The sequence below is a fragment of the Erpetoichthys calabaricus genome, chromosome 5 (genome assembly GCF_900747795.2).
Source record: "Erpetoichthys calabaricus chromosome 5, fErpCal1.3, whole genome shotgun sequence".
NCBI classification, from domain to species: Eukaryota; Metazoa; Chordata; class Cladistia; order Polypteriformes; family Polypteridae; genus Erpetoichthys; species Erpetoichthys calabaricus.
In genome coordinates, this window is record NC_041398.2 from 43769577 (window position 1) to 43790763 (window position 21187).

Below are 21187 nucleotides of genomic sequence, written 5' to 3' on the forward strand. Positions count from 1 at the left end.
AAAATGTTTGTTTTATGGTTATATAATAACATTCTTGTTGCAATGTTTTTACATCTTGTGGTTTAGTGCACAATAGCCACTTGCATGACAGTCTGCTTAATTCTCTTTTGTATCGGTCTTTCTAAGTGGAAACTTTAAAAAAAAATACCGATATCCATTTGTTTTTTGAGCAGTATATCATAGTCTAGTAGTAAAGAATGGGGCCACTTTCATCAACTGCAGTTTCCTATTTAAAAAGGTTTGAAAGTCATATCTCAGCATTTAATAATATAGTTAATGCATTATATAAACTGTCATCTGAAAAGGTAATTATTTTTTTCCTCCTGCTGATTTCTACTTTATATTAATTTTATAAGATGGAGTAGTAAAAAATGAATGCTTCACAGGTGATTCATTTTTCAGTTGTTCATGTCACGTCAGTTCATTGGATGAACTGTGTCCACAAAATTAAACATAATATCTATGGCTGTAATAAAACACTTGTATTTTGAACTTAAGTCAAATTGTGGTAGCTTGGTTGTTATCTTATTTTAAATATTTTAATCCTGGTATTTGTTGTTAACTTGGTTTGAATATTTTCTTGGAAATGCTTGGAATAGTGTTTTAATTGCATTCCAAGCACTTGTTTCAAATCAAGTATACAGTGTGTTTGTATATATATGTTTTATCAAAGTTTGTGTCATTTTGCCATTTTCTGTCAAATTATATCTTTTAATTAAATCTGTATGTGAAAATGAAAGGGGGCATCATTAAATCCCTCCTCTAAAACTAAGAAACTGGAGTGAACTTTGTGGTTTGGAGAAATCGGAAACTGCACAAAGCGTCTAAAATTGGATGAAGAATGTCGCATTTAAGATTCCTTCAGGCACTGTGCTGTGCAGACTTTCTTGCTTGGAATTTGGATTATTTATCTTGCATAATGTCACAAAAGAAATACTGAAGAGCATATAATGGTGGAGACTTCGGAGAGACTGGAATGACTAAGGACAGAGACTACACTAAAGGACTGTATTGGCTGCCTCTGTTCAGTGTACAGAATACTTTTATCTCATTGTGGATGTTTACACTGGACGGAATGCCATCAAAAGAAACAATTCACTTGTGAAACATAAACATTGATTTTACTTGCGACTTCAAAGATGTTTCAACAGTGGTAAATCTGAACTTACACTTTTGAGTAGGAAGGTTGAGGTGCTACATTGTGATCTCCTCCTCCCTATGTTTTGTTTAAAATGTAATAATGATTCTATTTCCCCTATCCTTCAGGTATACTTTAACCTGAAATGTTAAGTTTGCTTACATATTATCAAATACTATGTATAATTTCCAGGGTATTATCCTACTTTGGACACATGTACAGTTAAAAAAATCAAAAGAACATTTAAAAATTTACACCAGAATTTAACAAAGGTACTACTTTTGCACACAGCAGAAATCAATATACTTCAAGCTATATTGACTTTACATAGTTGTTCAAATACTATTTTAACCATAACTAACTGAGCAGTTTCTGACAGTTAAATATTAAAGACAATGTTAAAGGCTAAGATTTCACTTAGCATCTTGAGGTTTGATTTTGAGTATAAATTTGATCTTTGTGAATAAAAGAAAAAAATACTAGAATGGCACAAGTCTTGTGTTGAATCAGCACTTCATTATTAAAAGAAAAGCTGATTAAATCCCTAATCCTTGATTTTATTCCATAAATTGCAACAGCTTTTGTGTAAGTTAACCAAGTAATTTGTTTGGTGTTATTAATTTTCTAATTTGGGCTTAAATAAATAAAATTTTGTTTGTTTTAATTACTCCAAAATTTTGATAAATACAATTTTTAAAATTATCATGTTAATTGGTGTATTTACCCCCCTCCCCCTTGATTTTTATAGGATTGGATTGAGCATCAAAATACCAGACTTCACATTGAAAACTGCAGACTTTTGCGCCAGCGGTAAGGACAATAAAGTTTATATTTTTTGTTGTTACATGAAGTTTTCTGGCTTATGTGTATTTTTGTCTTTCTCACCTACTCCACCTAATGGTATGTTTTTCTACTCTACAGCTTATATTACTGAGTAAATGACTGTCTGTGAATTATAATTACAGTAATATAAATTTGTTGAAGTTATAGAGGTGAGCAGGAACTTAAAAAGAACCTGATCACTCAATTTATTGGTTTTTGTGGTTATTATTTTTTCCAAATAAAGATGAACTGTTTAACCCTTTGAAGTCTGCAGGTGGCCAGGAACACAACCTGGGAGGATCCCTGTATTTAAAATCTGACTTTTAATAATTAGTTTAACTTGGTATGAAAGGAGAGACAGAAAAATGTACCTCAATGTGCACCTCTGAAAATGACCACAGAGGGGGTCTCTAGAGCAATCAGAATGTCACTGACATCACCGCAACAAGGGGGCAAAAATATGTAGAGTTCCTGGGACTGTACGCATAATCCTCTCAAATGAGGTTGGGTATTTTGGTCTGTAGTTCCACGGTAGTTTCATATATGGACTTACTCTTTTCCTTTCTACATTTCCAGTAATTGACTTACTAGATCAGTGTGTGTTAGACTGTGGGTCAGGTTTTGACAGGTTGCCATATGAGTGTTTAGTAAAACTAGCCGTGTACATCCAGGCTTGTATTCTGTGGTGAGTGTTCTGCCGCCTGCTATTTAAGCATGCTGTTAATTGCAGCAGTATTTGTAAAAATGAAATTGATACATCACCCACCTCTAGTGTATCATGCAACAACCTGTTAAACAATCTGTCTAAGAAGACTGGCTGCAAAGAAATATACAAGAAAGAGGAGGAGGGACTGACACAGATTAGCTTAAGATGAAGAGTGTGTGACACTAGGTTCAAATGTTGAAATGAAAAATATAGATGCAGGAGAATGAATGTGACGATTTTCAGGGTGTTACGAAAAGCGACCCAAGCAGGTGTCTGTGGTATGAGCTCAACACTGAGATCATGATATTGCCCACAATCCGGCCAATACTGATGCCATATCACAATATCAATAAATCCTTCCAAGTTAGTAAAATTATAGAAATTAATATTGAGACACTGCAGCTGAAAATATTTTCTTTTATTGTATAAATGCTTTTATGAAAAATCTGAGGTGGAACAGTATGACCATAAATCTTAAATTAATCAAATAAAAACCTGAAAATGTAAAGTACTTGGTGTGTCTTTCTTCATTACAAAATTTGCAGAGGGTCCCTTTTTTAAATATTGTTGCTAATTAAGAATTTATATGTTCTAAACTGTTTCTGAAAACTGGAACTTCTTAATTTTTTTTATCTCTTTGTGTGAACCAGAACTTTTCAAAGTTCTTGTATTGCTTAAATTCACTAGTATTTTCCTTGCATTTCTAGCAAAGAACTTCCATCTGGTTAACAGTTTCTGGTTTTAGTGCTGCCCCGTGGCTTGTGACCACATTTCCCCCAGGACTGTAGGTCCATTTAGAGGATGAAATTCTGTCAAGAATTATTGCACGTTCAGAATAATTTACTTGAACATACTGCATTGACACATTTATTTTATGTTCAACTATTTGGTTGTGAAAATAACTAGTTTCTTTTAAGGCAGGATTGTATATAGAATTACTTATTTTTGAAAAATATAAAAAATAAGCAGGTAGATGTGTAGTGAAGCCACAGTTTATAAATCATTAAAGTAATTCAAACAATGTCCATATTCTATTTGGAAGTTATACTACCACACGAACATTTTGCATTCTTTGATACAAATACATAACCCAGTGGTCCTCACAACAGTTGTTTCTGTCGCACTATATTATGTACTTAAATGTACCTATACCATTGTGTATTCAGCGTCTGAAACAGCCTAGTCTTCTCCATTTCTGAAGCTGTCATTAATTGTACAAATGTCTGGTACTTTTTTTTTTTTTTTTTTTTTTTCTCCTCCCCCACCTCACCCCTCCCTCTCTCTCCTCAACCACACAACCCATACCCCAAACCCCGTCCCAAAAATAGAGGTCTTTTTTGGCATAATGTGGATTTTGGTATTATGCTTTGGTGGACAACTGTTTATAGGTTGTACTTTTTTGTTTTTTGGGGTTTATAAAGAATGATGATGTATCATGAGCTACCTGATTTATTTTACCATGTGCACATTCTAAATTTATTTTCTGATTTCTCTCCAGTAACTGAAAACCTTTGCTTAAGATTCATACTAAATATACAAATTCAAACATTATGTATGTAATGTTGAATTAAGTGAAGTACAAAATAAGTGGATATTTCCATTTAAACAAACACTGGATTAGTCAAATTAATTTACATTTCAAATATCAGAAACTTGTGCTTAATTTTCCATATCTTCCCCTTTTATTTGAGAACTCCTGTAAAGTAAAATCTTAAACAGCCAAAAGAAATATTTGACATGTGCTTTTCCTTGCTGGTTATACTAATAAATGATATTTGTTAATTTGCTGTTAAAAGCCAAGCAAATAACGTGTTTGCATTATTAATAGGGAGACATTACTTGTCCTTCAAAACACTGAAACACTAAATTTTATTTTGGTATTACCCTTGTAGGTTTCCGGATTGGAATCCAGAGGTCTTGCATCCTATAAGGTAGGTGGCCTTTTCATATACAGTGTATTGCCACCATAATTTTACCAGACGTAGTAAAACCTTATCACTCAATGTACTGTAAGTTAAATGCTCATTTTAAGCTAGTAGCCTTGAAACTAAAGGGAGGTATTATCTGCAAAAAGTGAAATTAAAATTATAAAATGACAATGGAGTCTCTCTTGTAGTTTCATTTTCAAAATCTACACACAAGAATGCTGCAAAAATTAGAATGAAGTAATAACACCATTTGCAATTTCATTTTTAAAATCTGTCTGCAAGAATGTTATAATGCAAAATCTCTCTGATTTCAAAGTCTGCATGCAAGAATGCTGCAAAATTTTAAAATGAAATTGCAAATGCTATAATTATATTTATTTTCAGCATGAACAGCAGTAAAGCTGCAAAAATGAAAGTAATGCTCAAATAAGCACTGGCACCACCTACTGCTCATTGAATTTTCATTTTCCACTTTGCATGTTGAGAACTTGAAAATGCAAATCGCATGGGGCTTTGCAACTTGTCTTCCTACAATTCTTTATCCTTCATAGCTGTAGCCACCTCACCTCCATATTGCGAGCTTCACAGTTAAACCGTCTCACAGATCTTTTCGATCATTTGTTTTTTAATCCTTCTCATTAAGAAATATTAGAGTAACAAACATGAAGTCTATTAGGCAGCAGGCCAAAAATGTTTGGGGATGGCCATCCCGTATCCCAAAAAATCAGCAAAGGAACAGAAACATGTTTTTACATAAGCTTAGTTCACAACTAAACTGACTAACAGGTCAGAGTCAGCTGTAAAAATATGGTGGATAGGAGGAAGAAGTGAAGTCAGGGTGGCCAGAATGGGAGCTGATGTGGCAGGAAAGTGGATTCTGGGTATCGGAAATCATGTCCTTATTATTTGCTGGAAGTTATGTCAGCAGTGGGTGGACCGGTCATTGAGAGGCAGGGCCTTTGGCTGAACTGCAGAGGAACAAGCATAGAGAGGATCAGGTAGGAGTCTGGCTGATGAATAACACAGTTAGAGCCTGTAAACTGACCCCCAAGCGCACAAGTGCGATGCTATAAATTAAATTTTATAATTTTTCCTTTTTTGTTGCAAATGGCTCCCATAGAAACTAAGATCAAGTTACTATTTAAACGTAAATATAAAATCTGTGGTGTCATGGCGTGGTTGTTAGTGGTGTTTTCTCTTAGATAATTTTACTGGTTGTCTGCATGGAATTTGCACCCTCTCACTGTGAGAGTTTTTCTATGAGTACTGTGCTTTTCCTCCCACGTTTCCAAAGACTTGCAGGGTAGGTTAATTGGTGACCCAAACCAGTTGAAGTGGGTATGTTTGTGTGTGCGTGTGTGTGTGTGTCTGCATGTTAATTAAGGTGGTTTAAGTACAGTGGACCTTTGACTTATGAACTTAATTTGTTCGCGAGGGCTGGTTGTAACTCAAGTTGGTTGTAAGTCAAGACTATTTTTCCCATAAGAAATAATGGAAATACCCATAATGTGTTCTGAACCTCCCACAGCAACACTTACTTAACCTTTTCATAATAAAAAAGGGTTGTATAATGTGCATAATTTACCAAAACACCGATAATTTTTCTAATGTACTAACCAAAAAGTTATAAAAAGTGCCTAGCCTACCAGAAGTAGGCTAGATCAGGGGTGGGCAGATTCAGTCCTGGAGGGCCACAGTGGCTGCAGGTTTTTGCTCCAACCCAATTGCTTAATAAGAAGCCCTTATTGCTCAAGTAACACTTCAGCTTCACTTTAATTGTCTCGCTCGTTAAGATTTTGAACCCTTATTGCTTACAGCTATATTCTTGGTTTTTAATTGCTCCTAATTAGCAATACAATGCAAATGACAAAAGAGACCAGCATTTCTCCATTTAGCTTGTTTTCATTTACACCTGTGTGTATTTATCATGCACTATTTGGTTTAATTAAATACTTGGAAGGAAAGTGAAGAGAAAAAAGTGAAGCACTGAGAATTACTCATCTGTATTAGACTTCAAATCATTTGGATGATATCCTTAGAAAGGAAAATAAATCTAGGATATGAGAATGACCTGACATGGCATAGTTAAAGCACTAGCAAGCCATGCAATTAAATAATTGACAAGGATTGTTTTTTAATTAAGCAACTGGGTTGGAACAAAAACCTGCAACCACTGCGGCCCTCCAGGACTGAATCTGCCCACCCCTGGGCTAGATTAAGCTAGGAGCATGGCGGTGCGCGTGGTCGCAGCAGCTCAGGGCTCTCCTTTTCAGTGCACATTTTTGTTGTTTTTGTACTTTTTTTTTTCTTGCTTGTTTGTGCACGATCGGTTCGGCGAACATCCGCTACACCCGTCAGAACCTTATAGACATCGGTGTCCAGAGCCAGACATCTGTTTCGAGTGTTTTTCATCACACGCACAACATCCCAGACAACATAGCGAGACCAGCGGGCTCTCCGTGGATTGTTGTCGGGTCTAGGAGATGACGCAGACGGAGGGAGGAAAGGAAGCAGAAGCGGGGTCACAGATCCGGCGTCATGCTAAGGCTAAAGAAACAACCACACAAGCCCTATGCAGAACTTTTTTTTTTTGCAACTTCTTTGCATCTTTTCGTACCATTTGTTTATTTGTTTATTTACTTGTTGTGTTCTACACATATGTCTGCACTGAAGGAGCTGCTTTTAATCTCATTGTACATTTGTATAGTGACAATAAAAGGCATTCTATTCTATTCTATTCTAGAAACACCAATTTCATACTGTACTTACCATTTAAGTTGACATCTTTGGCTTGCAGGAAGGGAGGAGGAGGAGGAGAATGAAACGGAAGGTGGTTGTTTAGAAGGAGCCTCCTTATGCAAATCTTTTCTTTGTAATATTTGTCGATGGTGGATTTCGACATGCTGTACATATTAGCGAGATCGGTCACACGAACAGCACTCTCGTATTTCCACACAATTTCCTTCTTCGTTTTGATTGTGATCGCTTTCTTTACCTTTGTTACCTTCTCTTCCTTCCTTAGCAATTATGTGTCTTGCTTGCATGGTCTTAGTGAATTATATATATATATATAGGTAAATCACTGCAATGACCGAAATTACTTCCACAAACACATGTATCTGGGCTCCGACTGACGCTTACTAACGCTCTCGGTTGTTTGTTTACAATCGCGCAAGCGGATACACGTGACCGCATTCGGGTCGTAACGCAAGACGTTGGTCGTAAATCAAAACAAAAATTTTCGTCGTAAATCAAGTTGTTCGCATGTCAGGCCGGTCGTATATCAAGGATCGACTGTACATATTTCATAATACATCAACATTATATACATGTCAGAGAAGTGAAAATCTTAGAGTAAGCATTGTGCAAACAAGTATACCACAAATATTTTGCTAGTACACATTGTATATTGTCTTTTTACTGTACAGGGACACACACAATTAATATTTCTGTTGCTTATATCTAGTTTAACTTTTTTCTTTTCTCATTGTTTTTTAATGTTGATTTTTAAAAATATTTCAAGACCAGTTTTATTCAGTGGTTAAGTAATATTTTCTCATTTATTGTCGGGTTAATTTCTTATCCAGTTCACTTTTTCTGTGTGAGTCCTTAGTTTCTTGTTAGTTAAATTTTAACACCAGCTTGTCCCCATACTATACACCTATACAGCCTATCTATAGCATTAGCTTTGGGAGATTATACTCAAATAGTTTACAAAAGACAAAACTAGAGATGTCTCAGTCTAAAACTATAAATCTTTGTCTGTGCGTAAACTGGATATTTTGATGTGTTTAACTTTAGGGTACATAGTCACCGAGAGCATTTACCTTCAAGGCCTTCTAAATATTCCTCTTTGTTAGACCTAATATTCTAAGTCTCTTGGGTTGTACTTAAAGGTTGTAATTTATTTTATTTTTTTTCTTCCCAACTTGTAGAAATGAATTTGAAAGCAGTCGAGAGAGAACAAGCCAGAAACGGCGCTCACGGTCACCGAGGGCAAGATCTCCCAGAAGCAGGTCTCCAAGTCCTCGACGGTACAGAGGTCGTGCCCGCCGTTCTTGGACCCGTTCTCGAAGTCGTTCTAGAAGTGCTCGTAGGTACCGCCGCAGCAGAACCAGAAGCAGGTCACGGAGCCAACATCGCAGGTCCAGAAGGAGCCCTCGGCGATCGCGCAGTTCATCACCTAGACATAGAGCCCATTCTTCTTCCCGTCGTTCACGTTCTCCCCGACGTAGATCACGGAGTCCCTTATACACCCGCAGGCTGCCTTCTCCTTTACGCCGTTCCCCCAGAAGAAGCCCTCTTCGTCGAAATCGATCAAAAAGTAAAGAGAGGCTTGCCAAGAAAATAATTGAATCTTCAGGTATGGAATATTGACAATTGCTTAAATGTTTTTATAATTTTGATGGTGATTTCTGAAAAATGTGTATCAAAAACTATAGTTAAGCTTTATGTTGAAGTTTAATTTGAGTGTATGAAATTGTTATGCATTGATGACATGTTTGAGCTGCTTCAGTTAATCAGTTTTGCATCAAGTAAATGTTTTTCTTCCTTTACAGTCTTAAATCTTAAGGTATTTTAATTTGTTTCTTTTTATTTTTTAGCTTTGTCTGTTGCAGATAGTTCATCTTTAGAGGCTATGATACAGTCCTTGGCTCCTGCCATCATTGCAGAACTGGCAAAGAAGACTGCAGCTAGCTCTACTGTGCCTAAACAGGCGGCAGGCAGCAAGACAGGGCCATTAAAAACGCAGGGGAAAACTAAGCCAAAATTTGTCAAAGATGTCTCATCTTCTGCTGGCACCAGTAAGAAGCAGGAGTCACAGGGTGCTGCTTCAAAGACTGGAACTACTCGGGCAAAGGTACCTTCAAAGGATTTAAGCAGTACAAGTAACAAAAAGTCCACAGCATCTAAAGATACAGAAAAAAGTAAAGTAAGTAATAAAAAGGTGGGAGGTGTAAGTATTCGTGTTAAAGAAATGTATTTTACCATCTCTCTCCTTTTAGTTGTCTAGCTTAGTTAGGACTGATTATTTTGACTGAGTTATTAAATTTTTTTTTTTCCCCCCTTTGTCTTAGTCTTATCTGCAGATTAAGCACAGTTCAGAGTAAAAGCACTTCTGTAGTTTCAGGTCCATATGCAGTGAATAAGTATTGAGCTTGATTTCGATATCCTCTTATATATATTTGGCACAATGAATTGCCTTATCTTGAGACTAAATGTAACATTGAAACCAGAGTAAACATATAACATCATTTCTAAGTTACTACTTAATATATTTTAAGCAATAGATATGTTTTGCTCATATGAAAAACTAATTGACCTCTTGGATAACCACTCATACAGCTTACTTAAGCAAGTTCATTGATAAGTAGACTTAGCTGACTGAACACAGCCAAAATCTGATTGTTGGCAGCCCTATTGAATCAAAACCTCATCATGCATTAACCATTCACATGAAAGTGAGCTACGTTTGTAGATATTCTGTGGGATATTGTAAATTGATGTTTTCATCTTCCACACTATCACCACCAACTGTTTCAGCATTTCAACGTGCAGATCTTTCTTCTTCGCCAAGTCTTTGCTTACATTTCTTTTTTTCAGAATTTGCATTCTTACTCTCCTGCACTTTTGTTTGTTTTCGTCGCGTCTTTTTTTGCATCGCTTAGTCGTGGTCGTGTCATCTTTAACTTATTTTTTTTAAGCTGCTCTTTGTTCTGTGTTGTGGGACATGGAAGTCTCTCTCTGCCTCTCTGAAGTGTCTCTCTGCTTCTCTTCAAATCTCTGATGTGAATGTCAGTGTGACGTGACTTGACCGCGTCGCAGGATGTGAAAGTGTCTCTCTCTGAAGTCTCTCTTCAAAAGATCACGTCTCGTCCCAAGTTTTTTTTTTTTTTTATATATAATAGGTATGTATGTATGTATGTATGTATGTTATTGTTATATATATAAAACACACACAGTGGAACCTCAGGTCACGACCGTAATTCGTTCCAAAACTGTGGTCGCAACCTGATTTGGTCATGACCCAAAGCAATTTCCCCCCATAGGATTGTATGTAAATACAATTAATCCGTTCTGGAGTGTATGAGCTGAATGTAAATATATATATATTTTTAAAGATTTTTAAGCACAAAAATAGTTAATTATACCATAGAATGCACAGTGTAATAGTAAACTAAATGTAAAAACATTGAATAACACTGAGAAAACCTTGAACAGAGAAAACTAACATTGCAAGAGTTCACGCTAATAGCCTTACGAACCGCTCGCTGTAAACACTTTTTTTTTTTTTTTTTTTTAAAATGAGCTTTAAGCACAGGGGAAAAAAATGAACATTTGAAAAATCCGTAATTTATACAAAAACTAACCATAAACAACCAAGAAAACTAACCTTGCATGAATCAAGTTCTGGCATGGAGGAACTGGGTGGAGAGATTACAGTTGTGAAGTAAAGTCCCTCTGCGCGATGCACGTCTGACTGAGAACAATGTACTGTACAGGGATAGACTGAACACATGCGTAAATCACGAACCGGAAGAGAAACTGGCTTGTTCGTCACAGAGTGTGTGGTCGTGAACAGATGCAAAGGTTTTGCGAACTTTTTGGTCGTAACCCGATTTGTACGTGTTCCGAGACGTTTGTGACCCGAGGTTCCACTGTGTATATGTGTGTGTGTGTGTGTATGTATATGTACTGTATATGTATAATATAATATGTGTGTGTGTGTGTATGTGTGTGTATATATATATATATATATATATATATATATATATATATATATATATATATATATATATATATATAATGTGTGTGTGTACCCGCGACCCGACCTCGGATAAGCGGAAGAGGATGGATATACGTTTGTGTATATGTATGTGTTCTCCACCTGCGTCCTTGACCCAGTACCAACAAGTTTTTTTCAAAGAAGTATCGGGCGTGCTAATTGATAGTATTCTTGACATAGTCAACTCGTCATTAGATACAGACTGTCTTAAGACTGCTGTAGTTAAACCCCTACTCAAAAATAATCTAGACCCCTGTGCTTTTGAAAATTTTAGACCCATTTCTAACCTGCCTTTAAGTAAAATTTTAGAGAAGGCAGTAATTATGCAGATAAATGACCACCTCAATAAACATGCTATTCTTGATAAGTTTCAGTTGGGTTTTAGAACAAATCACAGTACAGAAACTGCACTCGTTAAAGTAGTAAATGACTTGCGGGTAAATGCAGACAGACCATTTATCTGTTCTCATCGTCTTAGATCTGAGTGCTGCATTTGACACCATTGATCACAATATTCTTAGAAATCGCCTTAGTCAATGTGTGGGCCTCTCTGGCAGTGTCTTAAATTGGTTTGAATCCTACCTGGCAGGTAGAAAATTCTTTGTTAGTTGTGGTAATTATACTTCAATGATGCATGATATTCTATATGGTGTTCCACAAGGCTCTATCCTGAGTCCGCTGCTCTTTTCGATCTACATGTTTCCATTAGGTCAGATTATCTCGGGGCATAACGTGAATTACCACAGCTGTGTTGATGACATGCAGCTGTATTTATCAATAGCGCCTGATGACCCCGACTCTGTTGTTTCACTAACACAATGTTTAACTTGTGTTTCTAAATGGATGAATAGTAATTTTCTCAAGCCAATTTTAGTGATTGGCAATAATGGATATAATGAGGTTATTAGAAATAAACTTCATGCATTAGGATTAAAAGTCAAGACGGAGGTAAAGTATTTAGGGGTAACTGTTGACTGTAACCTGAATTTTAAATTGCATATTAATCAGATCACTAGGACAGCATTTTTTCATTTAAGAAACATAGCAAAAGTTAGACCTCTTATATCATTGAAAGATGCTGAGAAATTAGTTCATGCTTTTGTTTTCAGTTGACTAGATTACTGTAATGCACTCCTGTCAGGACTACCCAAAAAAGACATAAATCGTTTGCAACTAGTGCAGAATGCAGCTGCTAGAGTCCTAACTAAGAAAAGAAAATCTGAGCACATTTCTCCAGTTTTGATGTCACTACACTGGTTACATGTGTCATTCAGAATTGATTTTAAAATACTGCTTATTGTTTACAAAGCCTTAAATAATCTCGCTCCATCTTATATATCGGAATGTCTGACACCTTATATTTCAAATCGTAACCTTAGATCCTCAAATGAGTGTCTGCTTAGAATTCCAAGAACTAAACTTAAAAGAAGTGGTGAGGCGGCCTTCTGTTGTTATGCACCTAAAATCTGGAATAGCCTGCCAATAGGAATTCACCAGGCTAATACAGTGGAGCACTTTAAAAAAAACTGCTAAAAACACATTACTTTAACATGGCTTTCTCATAACTTTATTTTAGTTTAATCCTGATGCTCTGTATATTCAATTAATTATCATAACTATTCATGGTGGCTATAGAATCCGTACTAACCCCAACTCTCTCTTCTGTTTCTTTTCCCGTTTTTTTGCGGTGGTGACCTGTGCCACTACCACCTAATCAAAGCACCATGATGTTCCTACTTTGATGGATTAAAAGCCAGAAGTCTACATGACTATCATCATCAAGTCCTTCCATGAGAACCCTAAATACAAAGAGGACTGTTAATTTATGTTAGGTAGAATGCCCAGAGGGGGCTGGGCAGTCTCATGGTCTGGAACCCCTGCAGATTTTTTTTTTTTTTTCTCCAGCCATCTGGAGTTTTTTTTTTTTTTTTTTTTTTTTCTGTCCCCTCTGGCCATCGGACCTTACTCTTATTCTATGTTAATTACACTTGTCTTATTTTAATTCTTTGTCTTTTTTTTCTCCATCATATAAAGCACTTTGAGCTGCATTATTTGTATGAAAATGTGCTATATAAATGTTGTGGTGTGTGTATGTATGTATTTGTTTTACTTATTGCTAGTTTGTGGCATTTTTTTTTGTGTGCTTGCTTTGTGGCTATCATTCTGTCTGCAACTTTTTGGCACAGCGGTTAGCCCTACTGCTTCCCAGCTCAGGTCACATTTTTGGCCATAATAATCGGTCCAGCATAATTGGCAGATGCTTTCATAGATAAAAGTTTAATGCACCCTTATAACCTATTTAATACTACTTTAGTTCTTCCTTCCCCTTTGACTTCAATGCATTTCAATGAGTAGTGCAAATTCCACAGTGTTCAGTCATCACTATTCATCATAAGGGGATAAGCACTGTAAACATTTTAAGTCCAAATATTAATCTGTGTGAAAACTTTTTTTCTCCCTCAGATATCTAGACAAGTTTGTAGCTTTTTAGACATGGGATGATTGACTGAGTGATGTTTAGACTTTCATGAAATACTTCTATTTAAATATGTCTTCGAGAAAGAAAAATCTAGTACTTTGTGTAGAAGCAACCCTTACAGAACCAATGTATCAATATTTCAAACTTATAATTGAACTCATTAAGGATACCAACAAAATCTCTTTTCTTTTCATAGAATCTTAAGGTCAAGAAGAAGACGGGCATTACAGTTATTGTTTCTGACCTGCCAGAGGGAGACTGTACTGAACAGGATATTCTTAAAGTTATGGAGGTTTTTGGAAAAATAGCGCAAATGTCATTTAACCAAGTAAAGAAAGAAGTAAGCAAGTGTACTTCACTTTAAAACATTTTACTAACTGTTCTCTAGTTAGTGTATATGATGTATTGCTATACCTGATTAGTACTTGTGTAATTTACATTTTTTGTATGTCTTGTTTTTCTCAATAGATTAGGCCACAACTCTAGTGATACACTACTGTACTGGAAAGCATGCTGCTTACCATATACATTTTCTTTTAATACAAAAATCTACTCAACATTGTGTTCATGTGCATAATTATAAATTCTTAAATTTAGGGTTAGTGGTTTGCAGTCACTGGTTTCCAAACAGTCCTGGGGTACCCACTGTGGCTGCAGATTTTTGTTACAACCAATTTCACAATCAGTAAGAAATTAACTCTTAATTAATCTTTACTTATCTGGTCTTTTTTCTCTTCAGTTGTATTTTATTCCGAAAAGCACAGTAGTGGCCATGTGATATTTACATTTACAAAAAATTTTTAAATGTTTGTATTCTTGCTATAGCTTTTTAAGTACTTAACTCTTGTTTTTCCTAATTTACTCTTTTTGTGGAGTTTTCATTCTTCATTGAATACTAATATTTGCTCTGCTTGTTATCTCACACACACAAATACTGAATGCTGAAAGGCTGTAAGTACCAATGTGCTCATTAGTAATAATGAGTTAAACAAACAGAACACCTGGAAAAGCTAAATGAAAATCATGATTATGATGACCTCACAAACCAAGCTTAAAAAACACAACACAATTGCTTCAATATAGCATACATACACTCACTGTCCACTTTTTAAAGGTACTGTATATCTGTTCAGCTGCTTAACTAAAAATACAGCATCTAATCAGTCAATCACATGGCAGCAAGTCAGTGTGTTTAGGCTTGTAGACATTAAGTCGACCTGCTGAAGTTCAAACCAAGAACGAGAATGAGGAAGAAAGGTGATTTAATTGACTGAGTGTGGCATGGTTGTTGGTGCCAGATGGGTTGGTCTGAGTATTTTGAGAAATTGCTGATCTACTGGGATTTTCACACACAACCATCTCTATCTGAAAAAGGAAGAAATATCCAGTAAACAGCAGATAAGCTACAGTAGCAGGAGACCACACCGCTTGCCACTCTTGTCAGCTAAGAGGCAATAATTCACACGGGCTTACCAAAAAAGAACAATTGAAGGTTGGAAAAATGTTGCCTGGTCTGACGAGTCTGAATTTCAGCTGCAACGTTCGGGTGGTAGGGTCAGAATTTGAGGTGTACAACATGAAAGCAAGGATCAGTCCTGCCTTGTATTAACGGTTCAGGCTGGTGGTGGTGTAGCGGTTTGGGGAATATTTTCTTGGCACACTTTGGTCCCCTTTGTACCAATTGAGCATCGTTTGAATGACACTGCCTACCTGAGTATTGTTGCTGACTGTGTCCTTCACTTTATGGCCGCAAGTGTACCCATCGTCTCATGGCTATTTCCAGCAGGATAACATGCCATGTCACAAAGCTCAGATCATCCCATCTGTATTTTTCAACATGACAGTGAGTTCACTGTTCTCAAATCGTCTCCACAGTCACCAGGTCTCAATCCAATAGAACACCTTTGGGATGTGTTGAAATGGGAGATTCACATCATGGATGTGCAGCCAACAAGTCTGCAGCAACTGCGTGATGCTGTCATGTCGGTTTGCACCAAAATCCCAGAGGAATGTTTCCAGCGCCTTGTTGAATCTATGCCACAAAGAATTTTGGCAAGTCTGAAGGCAAAAAGGGAGTCCCAACCCAGTACTAGTGAGGTGTACCTAATAAAATGGCCGGTGCGTGTAAAAGCTCTATATTTTCTCAAAACTTAGTTTTGAAATTTCTTCATTGAACCTAAACCACAAAAATAGGCAAATAACATTCTTAAATAGGCTTGGAGTCCAATTAAAAACAGAAATTGGTTGTACCAAAATCTGCAGCCACAGTGCGGTGGAGTTTGGGAACCACTGACAAATGTAATTTTATAGTTTCATATTTATTCTAGAAGTATGATTTTTTTTTTTTTTTTTTTATATTTCCCTCTTGGATAATCTATAGTACCTGAATTTTTATGTACATTACTGGGGTATAGCGAGTCGCATTGTATCCTGACAGTATTCAAGAGAGTCCAAAACTAACCCTGAACATGCATCCCTGGGTGCCAACACACACTCTCACACACACTTGCTTGTAGTTATTCTAACCTATGTGTGTTACACAGAAAGAGACAACTAGCTTTGTTGCCAGTCCATCATAGCATACACATTAACTCTCATATCATGTAAAGAACACTGTAAACTCCACACATATTGTGACCAGGCAGATGTCAGTCCTAAGTCCCTGGTACTGTATGTGAAGATAACGATTTTGAGGGCGCACTCATAAGTCTCAGAGATTATCAAACATTCAGAAGACAAAGGCCGAAAAAACAGAAGGGCAGTCTTCTGTAAACATTAATAATAGTGTAAAAATTTAAAATGAATGAAAACAATGTTCTTGAAGTAGTGCACTTGTCCAGAAGCCCCTGACATTGTTACGCTTTCACATCAGTACAATGAAAGTAGTGCAGTCTTCTGTAAACATTTCTTTTAAAGTAGCATTTATCAGTTTTTTTTCCCCATGGTGACCCCTCCAAGAACTTTAAAATTCTGCTTGAAGTTCCATCATAATAGGTAGTGAAACTGCCTGTGCAAGAAGACCAAGGGACCCCACATACAAAGTACATGAGTACTTTTCTTTTAGTGGCTCCTCTTTTAAATGTCTGTGTACAAAGTTCTTTGGTGTCAAGAAACAAGTTATTACTATTATTGCTATTTTACTACAGATCATTTTTGCATATTTCTTTGTTGAGAGAATCTCAAAATCGAGAATTTAATTTGTTAAAATGTGCACCAATTTAATTGAAGACAAAACTGAACAGTTGAAAAGAAGTTTTTTGACAACTTATTAATAAATATTAACATACTGACAACAAGAGAGTACCTGATAAAACAAAAATAACATAACTAAGAATGAATACCCCAGGAGCAAACCGCAAAATGGCTACATGTAAACAGTATACCAGTAGTGCAATGTGTTAAATCAAAAGGAGCAATGACAAGCAGTGACTAGGTTACACAAAACCCTTCAACTCTCAGCTCCTCAATTTCTGGTACCACTGACTAAGTCTACTATTTATAATTAGACTAATATGTTTAATGTATTGATTAAATACACACAACGTATGAGATGCAAGGCATTTCACCACTGTTGGCATGAATCAACAGGCTATTTTTAAGCACTCTAAATTGTTAAAGTTCTGTTTTAAGGGCTGTAGCAATTTTGTTGTAACATTAAACATACAGTAAGATCAAACTTAAAAATTAAAAAAAAAAAAAAAATTTATAAAAAGCTTAGATGAAAAATATTTAAAAGAATCCGTATATGTGAGTTGAAAATTTGATCACTTTATATTACAATTTACATTCAATCAGAATCGGTACATTTTTTCACCGACTCCAGTAACCCAATTATAAAGTCTGACTCCGGCTCCACAGTTCTGGTAATGGGACTTGAGTAAAAAGCGATAGATAATCCCACCTTAATGTGCCTGCATTAAATTAAGAGATACTACATTCCATTCATTTTGAAGGCTGCAGTTTTAGCACCTAATTTTGAATAGCAGCACACAGTTAGAGGAAAGTAGGTAGGGCTGCTACTCCATATGGGGAGCTGTGTGTTTGTCACTAGTAGTCTGCAAATCTGTATCCCACTGTTAAAAGAAGAAATGAGAAGGAAAGTGCATATAATATGAATAACATCAAAATCTACAACTAATAAGTATTGCTACCATTTCACAATCTCGGAATCAGTATTTACAGATGAATCAAATTTTGTCAAAACCCCCTATTTTAAACCAGTATTGGCATTAAAATGGTGAGCACTCATTTTGGAAAATAATGCATATCATGCCTCCAAACAGAAACTGTCAAATCTTTAGGAAAAAGAGTGTCGTCAGCTTCATGAAATAAAACGGGTTACAGTCAAAGTAAAAAGTATGTGAACCCTTTGGAATTATCTGGTTTACAGCATGAAAAGTCATAAAAAGTGATCTGATCTTCATCTAAGTCACATTTACTGATATACACAATGATCTTAAGCCAATGACACACAAAAATTCTACTCTCATGTCTTTTTATTTTACAAACCCATTCAATGTTCACAGTGGTAGTGGAAAAAGTGAACCTTGGGATTTAATTGGTTGTCTTCTGTGTATGGCTCACCAAGTCATTCCACAGCATCTCAATAGGATTGAGATCTGGGCTCTGACTGGGCCACTCTAAAAGGTGGAGTTTGTTCTTCTGAGACCATTGTGCTGTGGATTTGCTGCTATGTTTGGGGTCATTGTTCTGTTGCATCACCCAGCCTCTTCTGAGCTTAAGTTGACAGACGGACACCCTCACATTATCCTGGAGAATTTGTTGATAAACTTGTGAATTCATTTTCCCCTCAGTGATGGCAAGCTGTCCAGGCCCTGATGCAGCAAAGTAGGCCCAAATCATGATGTTCCCTCCACCATACTTTACTGTAGGGATGATGTTTTGATGTTGATACGCAGTACCCTTTTTTACGCCAAATGACGTTCTGCTTGTTCTTCCCAAATAGTTCAGTTTTGGTTTCATCACTCCACAAAACATTTTCCCAGTACCGTTGAGGAGTGTCCCAAGTGCTCTTTTGCCAACTTCAGGCATTCGGCAATTTTCTTTTTTGATAGCAGTGGCTTCCTTCTTGGTGTCCTGCCATGAACTCCTTTCTTGTTCAATGTTTTGCATATAGTTGACTCATGAACAGAGATGTTAGCCAGTTGTAATGACTTCTTCAAGTCCTTTGCTGTCACTCTAGGGTTCTTCTTTACCTCATTGCTGACTTTGTATTGTGCTATTGGTGTCATTTTGGCAGGGTGCCCACTTCTAGGCAGAGTAGCCACAATACTTGATTTTCTGCATTTATAGACAACTTGCCTAACAGTAGACTGATGGAATATCTAAAATCTTTGAGATGACTTTGTAACCATTTCCAGCCTTATGTAGATTGACAGTTCGATTGACAGTTCTCGATCATAGCTCTTCAGACAGCTCTTTTGTGTGAGGCATGATTCCCATCCCAACCTGTCAAAAGCTCAAACTTTATAGTGTTTTTATAAAAGTAAATCTAGGCCACACCTCTGAACTCCTTTTATTAAATGGACTCCAGGTGTGCTAAATTCTGACTGCAGTGAGCTTTTTTAAGTCCTTAGCTTAGGGTTCACTTTCTTTTTCCAACCTTCAGTTTCACAGTTTGAATGATTTATTCAATACGGTCAAAAATTCTCTGAAAATCTGTGTATCTTTAGTTATAGGAGACTGTGTTTGTTCATTATTGTGACTGACATGAAGATATGACCATGTTTTATATGGGAATTAGACATAAATATAGATAATTTCTAGGGGTTCACATACTTTTTACTTTGACGGTATCTACTGCTGTAACTGGAGAGGCTTGTAGAACTTTGGAGTCAACAAAAAAATTCTGTTGATACAAGATGCTCCTCAGGATCAAGGAACTGCAGTTGTTAGTTATGAACCTGAAATTCAGGGAAAATAAGCTTTTGGTACTTTGATAGTTTTTAGATCTTATGATAATGTGGAATCTGTTATTTTCATGAGGTAGATGGTCGCCACCTTAATAGACTAGATATAAGGCAGTTACCACCAATATCAGCTGTTGTGACGTTTCCTACCACGTGTATGGTAGTTGTCTTCCAATTTGCACATTGAGCTCCTACCTATTTAAGGCCTGGCTACACAGACCAGCTAGTTCTTTTTACTTTGCTAGTAATGATGTTACCATCTAACTTCATAGCTATATTTTCTATCCTAAGTCCCTTTTCGGCTTCAGGTCAATTTCATTTTTGGTCAGTAATTAGAATTATATTTTCCTGTTAGATGTCAAATAATCTTTGCCGAAATTGATGCCACTTTCATGAACATGAATCATTATACCAAAGTCCTTCAATTGGGTTGCTTATATCCACCATCACAGATATTTGTTATTATGTAGGTGTGTTTCATTGTTCCATTAGTGCTCCATTAGACTGAAGATACCTATACAGTGGAACCTTGGGTCACAACCGTAATTCGTTCCAAAACTCTGGTCGTGACCCGAAGTAATTTTCCCCCATAGGATTGTATGTAAATACTATTAATCCGTTCCAGACCGTACAAACTGTATGTAAATATATATTTTTTTAAAGATTAAGCACAAAAATAGTTATACCATAGAATGCACAGCGTAATGGTAAACTAAATGTAAAAACATTTAATAACTCTGAGAAAACCTTGATCAGAGAAAAGTAACATTGCAAGAATTCACACTATAACCTTATGAACTGCTCGCTGTAAACACTTCGAGTTTTAAGCACAGGGAAAAACATGAACATTTGAAAAATCCGTAATTTAATAAACAACCAAGAAAAGTAACATTGCAACAATGCACGCTACAAACCGATCACTGTAAACAGAAGTGAAGTGGAGGTTAAAATCCAATAGAAAAAAGTCATTAAATACAACGAGGTTAAAACAATGCTCGAATCGGTCTCTTTAAAAACATGCCCGGTGCATTCTTTAACTGCCTTCTTGGCCTTACGTGGCCAGCCCTCTCTCGCGCGCGCGCTCTCTCTCTTGCGCACTGCACAGGGAGAGACTGAACACGTGTGGAAATCATCGGCATGTACGAACTGGAAGGGAAACTGGCTTGTTCTTCACCCGAGTGTGTGGTTGTGAACAGATGAAAACGATTTGTACGTGTTCCGAGACATTCGTGACCTGATGTTCCACTGTACTTGCTTCTGTCTGATTTTTCATATACATTCTACCTACCACTGTTCCACATGAGGACAAGATCTGTGCAGTTGAAATTCAAAAAAGCCATTATGAGGGTAAAAAAACAAATAAAATCAATAGGCATTGGTAAAATCTTAGGATTATC

At 36.4% G+C, this 21187-nt stretch overlaps 1 protein-coding gene across 3 annotated transcripts in view; it reads left to right on the forward strand.

Moving 5' to 3' along the window:
- Positions 1 to 21187, forward strand: part of znf638 (zinc finger protein 638) — a 252174-nt gene that overhangs the window by 135673 nt on the left and 95314 nt on the right. For all 3 annotated transcript variants that reach the window (XM_051928463.1, XM_051928465.1, XM_051928464.1), the window contains exons 3-7: positions 1887 to 1948; positions 4559 to 4597; positions 8530 to 8957; positions 9199 to 9527; positions 14057 to 14200. In XM_051928463.1, the coding sequence (XP_051784423.1) occupies positions 1887 to 1948; positions 4559 to 4597; positions 8530 to 8957; positions 9199 to 9527; positions 14057 to 14200 (1002 nt within the window). The remainder of the gene's footprint in view (positions 1 to 1886; positions 1949 to 4558; positions 4598 to 8529; positions 8958 to 9198; positions 9528 to 14056; positions 14201 to 21187) is intronic.